This window comes from Natrix helvetica (genome assembly GCF_964273705.1).
Source record: "Natrix helvetica genome assembly, chromosome: W".
NCBI lineage: Eukaryota > Metazoa > Chordata > Lepidosauria > Squamata > Natricidae > Natrix > Natrix helvetica.
In genome coordinates this window covers 84,393,009-84,403,574 of record NC_138555.1, presented here as the reverse complement: position 1 = coordinate 84,403,574, position 10,566 = coordinate 84,393,009, and the positions used below count along the sequence as shown (strand labels likewise).

General features: G+C 46.3%; 2 protein-coding genes across 2 annotated transcripts; one reads left to right on the top strand and one right to left on the bottom strand.

Annotated features, from left to right (window-relative positions):
• Positions 1-238: 238 nt before the first annotated feature.
• On the bottom strand, positions 239-6,549 carry LOC309400511 (N-alpha-acetyltransferase 38, NatC auxiliary subunit-like). Its single transcript, XM_081969045.1, has 3 exons — positions 6,370-6,549; positions 1,932-2,115; positions 239-867 (listed from the first exon to the last, which is right to left on the bottom strand). The coding sequence occupies exons 1-3, from the start codon at positions 6,541-6,543 to the stop codon at positions 755-757; spliced, it is 471 nt and encodes a 156-aa protein (XP_081825171.1). The 5' UTR covers positions 6,544-6,549; the 3' UTR covers positions 239-754.
• A 65-nt stretch (positions 6,550-6,614) lies between these two features.
• Positions 6,615-9,911, top strand: LOC309400510 (cytochrome b5 domain-containing protein 1-like). Its single transcript, XM_081969044.1, has 4 exons — positions 6,615-6,806; positions 7,446-7,522; positions 8,110-8,328; positions 8,956-9,911. Exons 1-4 carry the CDS (start codon positions 6,677-6,679, stop codon positions 9,184-9,186), a joined length of 657 nt encoding a protein of 218 aa, XP_081825170.1. The 5' UTR covers positions 6,615-6,676; the 3' UTR covers positions 9,187-9,911.
• The last annotated feature ends 655 nt before the right edge of the window (positions 9,912-10,566 follow it).

Here is a 10,566-nt window from a genome sequence, read left to right as displayed (position 1 = left end):
TTAACAGGCCAGTTTGGGGAGTGGTCTTTCTCCACACACCCTTTTAAATCGAATATTCTGATTTAAAGCCTTTTTGGGGGATTTATATATATATATTTTTGGGGGGGAAGGGAGAGCATTTGGTGAATTTAAAAACAAAATGGGCGGCGGGAGGAAAATTGGAGCCCGACAAGGCTGGGAAGTGGGAGATTCTTTCTGCAGGAAGCAAGAGAAAGAAGAAAGCTTGTCAGTCATGCCGTTTTTCAGCTTGCTCTAACCTAAAAGGGTGTTTATTCCTTTGAGAAATTCAACGCTCTGCCTCTTTGGGGGCTAACATTCCTCTTTCCCACGCCCCAAACTCTTGTCAACCTAAGCCAGGTTTGAATCATTTTGATCCCTCAATCCTGAAAAGATCCGTGCAAATCATTCCTGGATTCTGCGAAGAGGAAAGTCCTCGGCAGAAGAAGAAGAAGGGAGGATGAGTTTTCCCCGGGGACTGCCAAACACAGCACCGGTGCCGAGTTCGAGATTTATCCAATAACAGAGGCAGATGCAAAGGTCCTTCCAGGTCCTGGATGGTAGGGAATCCTCCCATTTTGAGCGTGTCGTAGGCGGGCAGGAGGGACCTGTTTTTGAGTGCAGCTTTTTGCCCTTCCAGGGTCTTGTCCCGGGGGCGAGAGAGAGCAAGGAGGTGGAAGAAATCCCTCTCTTTTTAAATGAAATCTTCTCCTTGTGTTCGAAAAACGACGCAGCTGCCTTCCAGCGACGGGGCGCTTCAGACGTACTGCAGGGAGTTGAGGCTCTCCAACTCGACTTCGATGGAGATAATGTGATGGCCGGGAACCATGGCCAGGCCCAGGACTCGGGGTTCACCCGCCGAGAAGGAGTCTGAAGGACGAGAAGGGGGGAGAGAGACGGAGAAGGAGGAGAGGATCTCTGACCTTAACCTCCCTGGCTTCCCTTCTCCAGCAAATCCACTTTTTTGTTTTTATTCTCATATATACATTCTCAAATATACAGTCCACCAAGGACCCCGCAAGGTCTTCCTCCTCTCCACAATACCTCCCCTTCTTTTCCCACCTCTCTTCCTCTCCTCCTCCTCCACTCCACACACCCCTCTCCCTTCTAGCCTGGATGATGTTAGCTAGTTGGGTCATGAAATGTCTGCGAGCCAACAACCCGGCTGAGAGAGAGAGAACACGCCTCCTCTTCCTCCTCTCCTCCTCCTCTGCCCTGCAAACCCTTTTAGCGCTGATGACGTTACCCAGTCGGGTCATGAAACGTCTAAAAGAAAACCGCCAAGCTCAAGAGAGCACCAAGGACCCCGCCTGCAGGGGTGAAATCCTCTCGGTTCGTCCTGAACCGGCAGGGCTGATTGGCATCAGTTCTCTGAACCGGTGTCAAAAATCGCTGGTGGCCCTGCCCACGCCCCTGGTCGCCTGTTGCCCCCCACCCAATCCGAACGTTTCTCCCTCCATTCACAGCGGAGCTGCTGCAGCCTTTAAGCTACACCCAGGGAGGGAGGTGGGCCTGGCCGCGGGGAGAAGCCCATAAAGGGAGGAGCATTACCGGGTTCTGTGGGCGTGGCTTGGTGGCATATGACTGAGTGGGCGTGGCCACAAGTGACATCGAGTTGGCCACCCCCACTCAGCCACAGGACCACCACCAAGCCACGCCCACAGAACCCGGTAGTTAAAAAAAAAAACGTGTGAATTTCACCATTGCCCACAAGGCCTCCTCTTCCTCCACTCCACAAACCCCACTCCCTTCTAGCATTGACGACGTTGCGTAGCTGGGTCGTGAAAGGTCTGCGAGGAAACCGCCAAGCACAGAGAGCAGCCCTCATAACAATACTTGACTTTTGAAGAGATGTAGGGCATTTTAGCGGGGCAAACAAGGGCCCGGTTGTCAGAGACCAAGCTAGGGGTGGGGAGGGACAGTGGGGGACTCACCGGTGGGTTTCAGATATTCTTGGGCAGAACCCAAAATGACGTTGCAGTCCCGGTCAGTGCATAAGAAACAGCCAACCAGGGTCCGCCCGTCCGTCATACGAATCCGCAGGCTCTTGTTCAGGAGGTTCTCCAGCTTACGACGGGCGCGCAAGTACGGCGAGTCCGCTGTTTCTTCGACCGTCTCCTGCCAGAAAAGATATCGTCAAAATCCAGGACAACAGTGGACAAAAAATTCAAGTGTGGTTGGAGAAGACGCAGCAACGTATAGATTTGAAAACGGAACTGTTCTTGTTGGGTATCTTGCCAGAAATATATAGTAAAAGAAAATGTATAAATGTATACTCGTGTATATAACGGCGGCTAGAATTGTATTCGCACAAAATTGGAAGGGTGAAGAGATCCCCAAAGGTGGGATTAAGAAAACATTACAAATGTGCAGGAATGAATCGATTAACATTTGCAGTTAAAGGAGAGGAAGAATCTGATTATGTTCCTCTATGGGAGTTATGTTATCAGTGGCGAGAGAATAAATATGAAAATAAGGTATTATATAGTTAAATAAGTTAAGAGAAGTTAAATATTTAACTTATTTAAATTAAGAAATGTTATAATAATAGGTTAAGTTTTAAGTATCAGTATTAAAATAAGAATATATATAAATAATGAATATGGTAATATGGGTGGAAACTAATCAAGGAGAGAAGCAACTTAGAACTGAGGAGGAATTTCCTGACAGTTAGAACAATTCAACAGTGGAACTCCTTGCCTCCATAAGTTGTGAATGCCCCAACACTGGAAGTCTTTAAGAAGATGTTGGATAGCCATTTGTCTGGAACGGTATAGGGTTTCCTGCCTAGGCAGGGGGTTGGACTAGAAGACCTCCAAGATCCCTTCCAACTCTGCTATTGTATTGTATTGTATTGTATTGATAAGCTTTAACTGTTATGACACCATTTTTTTTTACCCACACTGCTTAACGAATGATGAAATGTTTTCATTAAAAGAAAATAAATTTATTTTTAGAAAAGAAAAAAAAAAAAAGCCCAGGAGAGCAGTTTTATTGCTTCTCAATTTTTCCAAAAGGAGATCAAAGCCGCTGGTCCTCATAGAGGCTGGGTGAGTTAATACGATGCACCCAAGGCAGTATCTGGTGTTTTAAGAGCTGTGATATGGATTGCTTTCCATGCAAATACAGATGGTCCTCAGCTTACGACCACAATTGAGCCCCCCCCCAAATTTCTCTTGCTCAGCGAGACAGTGTCGTGATTAATTTTACTCCGTTCTACGGCTTTGCTGGATCCAGTCGTTAAATAAATCAGTGCCGTTGTTAAGTTAGTCACACCGTTGTGAAGCGAATCTGGTGTGTGTGTGTGTGTCCGGTTGGACTTTGCTTTGCTCAGAAGGTCGCAAAAGGAGATCGCGGGACGCCCTCGGGACGCTGCAACCGTCGTAAATACGAGTCAGTTGCCAAGCCCCCGAATTTTGATCACGGGGATGCTGCAGCGCAAGGCGGAAGGGCGAAAAACGAACCTGTCACTTTTTTTAGTGCGGTTGTAAATATGGTCACTAAACGAGCTGTCGTAAGACGAGAACTGCCCGCTATTCCTTTTTTTTTTTTTTTTACATTATTATTATCAGGAGTTCATGGAAAGGCAATGCCCAGATGTGTTAATGACAAAATACGGTATTTTTTGTTTTCTTTTGCTACCCTTGGCGTTTCCATGGCCAGCTTATGCCACAATCTTATTTATTCATTAGATGGGCAGCCTACAAGTTCTAATAAATGACTAAATAAGATTGTGGCATAAGGTGGCCATTCGGTAAGACGAAAAACCATGAAAATGACCGGGAAATTTGGTAAAACCAGGAACCGGTATTCACACCAATGGGAATGTGGTGGGAGGTTCCTCTTAATCCATGATTAATCTTATTAAGCCATTATGAATATATTATATATAATGTTTATTATCATTCACGCCTCTTAACCGCCCATCTCCCTCAGGTATTACAAAACCAAATTATACTACCACACCGTAATGCTATTACTATCGTTTAGTGTTTTTTTTATAAATAAATGAAATACCATAATAGGTATATAAGATAGATTATAACTATGTCATAAAATAATATATATCAACTATAACATAGATTTAGATGCTCTACGTAATATATACGGTATCAGCTTTCATTATGAATTGCATTCATCTATTATAGAACAACTGTCTTAACAACTGTCTCACTTAGCAACAGAAAGTTTGGGCTCAGTTGTGTCTGTACATTGAGGACTACCTGTGCTATAGTATAGTTAGTATAATCTATAGTATAGGGTGTGTGTACACATATATTTAACAATACAATACAATACAATAGCAGAGTTGGAAGGGACCTTGGAGGTCTTCTAGTCCAACACCCTGCCTAGGCAGGAAACCCTATACCGTTTCAGACAAATGGCTATCCAGCATCTTCTTAAAGACTTCCACAACTTCTGGAGGCAACTTCTGTTCCACTGATTAATTGTTCTGTCAGGAAATTCCCCCTCAGTTCTAAGCTGCTTCTCTCCTTGATTAGTTTCCACACATTGCTTCTTGTTCTACCCTCAGGTGCCTTGGAGAATAGCTTGACTCCCTCTTCTTTGGGGCAACCTCTGAGATATAGGAAGACTGCTATCATGTCTCCCCTAGTCCTTCTTTTCATTAAACTAGACATACCCAGTTCCTGCAACCGTTCTTCATATGTTTTAGCCTCCAGTCCCCTAATCATGTCCCCACATCTTTTTTACATTGTGGCGACCAAAACTGAATGCCTTATTCCAAGTGTGGCCTTACCAAGGGATTGTAAAGTGGCATTAACTCTTCACGTGATCTTGATTCTCTCCCTCTGTTGATGCAGCCTAGAACTGTGTTGGCTTTTTTGGCAGCTGCTGCCCACGGCTGGCTCCTATTTAAATGGTTGTCCACTAGGACTCCAAGATCCCTTTCACAGTTACTACTACTGAGCAAAGTACCACCTATACTGTACCTGTGCATTCCGTTTTTCTTGCCTAAATGTGGAACCTTACTCTTTTCACCATTGAATTTCATTTTATTAGATAGTGCCCAATGTTCAAGTTTGTCAAGATCCTTCTGTATCTTAAGCCTGTCTTCTGGAGTGTTGGCTATTCCTGACAGCTTGGTGTCATCTGCAAATTTGATGAGTTCCCCATTTATTCCCTCATCCAAATCATTGATGAAGATGTTGAAGAGTACTGGGCCTAAAACAGAGCCTTGGTGTACTCCACTGCATACTTCCCTCCATGTAGATGCAGTTCCATTGAGGACTACACGTTGAGTGCGGTTGGTCAGCCAGTTACGAATCCATCTGGTGGTGATGCTGTCTAACCCACATTCTTCTACTTTATCTAGTAGTAGGTTATGGTCTACCTTATCAAAAGCCTTACTGAAGTCCAAGTAAACTATATCAACGGCATTCCTCTGGTCCACTAATTTTGTCACATTATCAAAGAAGGCAATAAGATTAGTCTGGCATGATCTGTTTTTGACAAATCCATGTTGGCTTTTGGCTATTACTTTGTTTGCTTCTAGGTGTTCGCTAACATATTTATTTTATAATTTTAATAAGAAAATTTATATTGTCCGCTACTTGCGCATGGGGACTCAAGGCAGCTTACAAGGATGTAAAAACATCATATAAAACAAGTAAAAATAATAAAAATAAAACTAATAAACATTAACATATTATATACATATATATGCATATAATACATATATGTGTGTATATGTATGCATGTATACACACATACATACTTGTATTAAATAGTATATGTGTGTGTGTGTGTGTATGTGTGTTACAACCCCTGGTATGCCTATATATAATGCACACCCACACCCACACCCACCATTGTAACTATTTAATACAATAATATCTATTCACCATAGTAGGCATTTAATGTACTATAGTTAACCTATATTAACTATAATAAAAATTTTATTTGTATTTACTTGTTATATAATAACTGCCTTAATAACTGTCTCGCTTAGTAACAGAGGTTTTGGGCTGTATTGTGGTCGCAATTCGAGCAGTACCTGTATTATAGTGTACTATAATAATGTATACATAATTGTGTTTGTGTGTGTGTGTGTGTATAATATGTTATAAATATTTTAATACAATAATATATATGAACCATAATAATAGACATTTATTTAACACACTATACTTAATTTATATTAACTGCAATAAAATAATTTTTTAAATTGTATTAAGCTATTACACACACAGTATTCTTGAGAGGCCAGAGTTTCCTTGGCAGATGGGCTTTGTAGTCCCAGGTCGATGGGAGGGGCTTGAAGTCCCCCAGCTCTGCCCTCGAGGGGAAGGAAGGCACCTGTGTGTATCCTCCTCCCCCCCGCTCCTTCCCGAGCCCCGGCCCTTCCCTCACCTCGGGGGCGCTGTGTCCGCAGCCGTTTTCGTCCGACTCCCGAGGAAGCGGCGGGGGAGGCGGCGGCGGCGGCGGCGGCTGCCTCACCATCGGCTCTTGGGCCGGCGGGGCCGCCATCTTGCCGAGGGAACTACCCTTCCCACAAAGCCCTGCGGCCCTGGCGGCGTGACGCATGCACGCACGCGCGCCGCGTCCGGCTTCTCCTGGGGGCGTGCGAGCGAGGGAGACTGCGTTTCCCGTGGGGCCTTGCGGCGGCGCGTTGCCAAGGGCAACGAGGGACGCCGCGCATGCGCCACGGGCGAGGATAATGGAAAGCTTCTCCCGGCAGCGTTTCTTCACGCCGCGGGAGGTGTCGGTGCACAACCGGCCGTGGGACCTGTGGGTCTCCTATCTGGGGCAGGTGTACGACCTCAGCTCCCTGTCCGAAGAGTACAGGGGTAAGGGCGGGGGAAGGGGGCGGAGTTTCGGGGGCAGGGCTCCCCCCCTCCCCAAGCGGAGCCTCCAGGTGGAAAGGCAGTCTACCTGAACTGGGGAGGAGGAGGAAGTGGAGGAAGGTGTCCTTGCTGGCAAGGGTGGTTATCCGGGACGGGAGTGGAAAGAAGGGCAGTGAGGGAAGAAAGGAGCTGGAGGGCCAAATTCAAGGCTTGCATAGCTCTGGGGAGGTCAAAAAAGTCAAGATGGCGGCCTCAACCATGCAGTTAAGCCCTATTTTTTTAATTAACGTGCATTAATAAAAAATGCACGTTCTGCACATGTCCATCCCCCAACAAAACTTTAAAAAAAAACCTAAAATCAATAATAAAATAAAAGGGCAGAATTGATGGACCACTAGTCTTTTTTTTTTGCAGTTTTCCATATTTCCGTTGGGTGCTGGTGGCTGCCATGTTGACTCTTTTGACCTGGTGTCTCAGGAGAGGGACGAAAGGATGCTCCTGGGTCGCTGAATGCCCTGAGACACGGGGAAGGCATTTCCAACGCAGTATGCAGGGAGGGGGGGGATTGGGACGCCCCCCCAAAAAAAAGAATGGCGGAAGGGAGGGGCTCTAATGCGGATCCTGGCTTCTCTCTCCGCACAGGGGACCTCCTCATGAAGCCCATCCTGGAAGTGGCAGGGAAAGACATCAGCCACTGGTTCGACCCCAGGACCAGAGATGTGAGTGACCGGTGATGCCAGGCTGGGTGGGCACAGCTTCTGCATAAACCCTTTTGTGAGACCCAGGAAGCGGGCCTTGGGGAATGCCCCCGAGAGACCTATGACTGGTCCCTTAGTGACGGAATCTGGAAAAGGGACTTAACAACCCGGATCTTGCTCTCTATGGAGATTCTCCCGTCATCCAGGTCAATCCCAAAGGTGCTTTTTCAGAAAGCAACGGGATTTTATGGGTTCCTTTTTGAAAAAGCGCCTTTGGGTCCATCCCTCCATCTTCTGGCCCATCGTATTGGTGTATTTCTTCTCCTTCTTTGCCTGGGTTCGGTGACGGTCGTAAATTGAGGACTGCCTGTGTTCCACAGGGCCCGTTTCTTTTTCTTGCTGAGAATTTGAGAATCTTCTGGTCCTAAGCAAATGGTTTGAGAGCTTTCGTCTTTTGTCTTAGGACTTCACTACTCTTCCTTTGATGAGAGAAGATTTGTATTCATTTGGAGGTGGCAATTGGTGGGTTGGTGCCTTGGAGGGAACCATCCTGGTTAGATAGATGGTGGTTGAATCTGGGCTTTCCACCCTGTGCCCGTTCTTTCCAGATACAGACGCACATCAATCCGCTCACGGGCTGCCTCAAGTACTACACACCCCAGGGCCGGTTTGTGCACATCCCGCCGCCTCTTCCTCGCTCGGACTGGGCCAATGATTTTGGGGTGCCCTGGTGGAAACATCCTATCTACGAAATCGGCACCTTGTCTGCGAAAACCCGGAACATTCGGATCATCAACACGCTGACTTCTCAGGAACAGACCCTCGAGGTGAGTCCCATCCTCCCCAGCCCTTGCCTGGCCCCAGGAACCTCCGAGCAATCCAGCTTCTTCCCTGGGCAACTTGAGCAGGGCGGCTGTTAGGTTTAGGCTGGAAATTAGATGAGTGTCAGTTTGGTGTGGTGGTGAAGGCACCGATGCCTTGGGCATGAAAGCCGGCTGGGTGACTTTGGGCCAATCACCAGGAGACTGTGAGTTCTAGTCCTGCCTTAGGCATGAAAACCATCTGGATGACTTTGGGCTGAACACTAGAAGACGGTGAGTTCTAGTCCTGACTTAGGCATGGAAGTTGCCTGTGGGCCAATCACCAGGAGACTGTGAGTCCGAGTTCCGCCTTAGGCATGAAAGCTAGCTTTATGGCCTTGTGCCAGCCACTTTCTCCCAACCCTAGAAAAGAGGCAATGGCAAACCACTTCTGAGGAAACTTGCAGGGACTTGTCCAGGCAGTATTTGAGAATCAGACAAAATTAAACAAATGGAAACCCCCCCCAAAAACCCACCTTATAGCTGTACCACATATGTGCTTAGGGTTAACCATGATTAAGGCCAATATTGGGCTTATTTGGGGAGTATTCAGTTCAACACACAGACTGAGTTAAAGAGTGGCTCCTTCGGCAGGTCTGTTCAGAAGAAACCATGTGGGAGATCTTGAGGCGCTACCTGCCCTACAACGCGCACGCCGCCAGTTACACGTGGAAATACCACGGCGTCTGCCTGGACATGGGCAAGAACCTTGAGGACAACATGATTCCCGACGAAGACGAGGAGTTCTACCGGCTCAACATGGACGCCGACGCCTTCACGTCCGCCATTTTGCTCTACTTCAACGATGACCTCACTGAGCTCTAGAAACCTGCCTAGTTATGGGCCTATTTCCCTCCAGCTGGAAGTCCTCGTTAGGTGCCCCTTCTTCTCAACAGCAGCTGCAGGACAGAGAGCTTGTCTTTAAAGGGACGGCAGCACATTCGGTCCTCGGGCAAACCCATTTTCTCTCCAAGAACAAGACTTGGGAAGGAAGATGCACCACCAAATGATGATGGGTCCCTAAAGAACGATCTCCTGGTCTTGTGAATGTCCACCTGGGCTCTCACTGCTCCCGTTTGCTGCTGTAGCCACTAGGTGTCAGTCGTGGCTCATGGTGCAGCCATTTTGCAGGTCCCTCATTCTTCACATGGTTTTTTTTTTGAAAAAAAGGCATTTTATTATCCTGCAGGCCTTGAGCTGGGAAAGCAGCTTTGCTCCCTTTTATCGGGAGAGGGACCCACACAATTTTTATATTTTGACTTTTAAACGGGTGTCCTCTGGCCTGCACATCCTGCTTAACCTTGAAGGAAATGAAATAATCTCGGAGCAATTATTTGCGCCTGTGTGACTGGTTTCAAAGGCTTGTTTGGAGGAGCGGCTGGAGGTGGAGGAATGAGAATCCCCTTGGAGGATAAGTGGGGTAAAAATAAAATAGCAAAACGTAAGATGTTTGCGGTGAAAAGATATCATTGTCCGGTCCGACTTTTTTTTTTAAAAAAAAATCCCCACCTTGATGCATGCCTTGAAAAGAGCAAATCTTCAATAAAGATTGTCTTTTTATCACGTAACTTTTGATGTTAAGGGGAAAAAATGTGACCCTCAGTATCAAATACCCTCTGGGGGCTTATTCTCTCAGAAGCAAGCCTGCGGCTATCGGTTTAACGAGGGTGATTTTGTAGGAACTCTGTTCAGAATTGATTGCAGCCAAAACTCTTGTTTTCAAAAACTGGCTTTCCCCCCCAAAAAATACGTCAACGGCAAAGTTGTATTGGAGTCAAACTTCATCCTTGGTGTATTTGGGAACACGGACACAGAGAGAGGTCTTTGGCACTGGTACCCTGAGAGGTTTGTCCTTGTTTTCTTCTGGAATGTCTGTGTATTTCCTGGTGGTCTTCTATCCCACATTAACCAGATCCTAGTTTGTGTAGTATTTTGGAAATCAGACAAAATCACTTAGGTGATGCCGTATACCTGAGTACTTTTTAAAATATATATATATTTATTTATTTAAAATATTTACATAGCTGCCCATCTTTCAGCCAACTCTGGGCAACTTCCAATCAAAACTTGAAAGACATGAAGAAATTGTTTTAAAAACCACCAAATGCAACCGGTTGAAAGATAAAAGGAAAAACCTGAGGGGGTTTCAGGTGCGTTTGTGGAAAAGCTGGGTGTTTCCCATGTCCATTTAGTGATGCTTCCTTT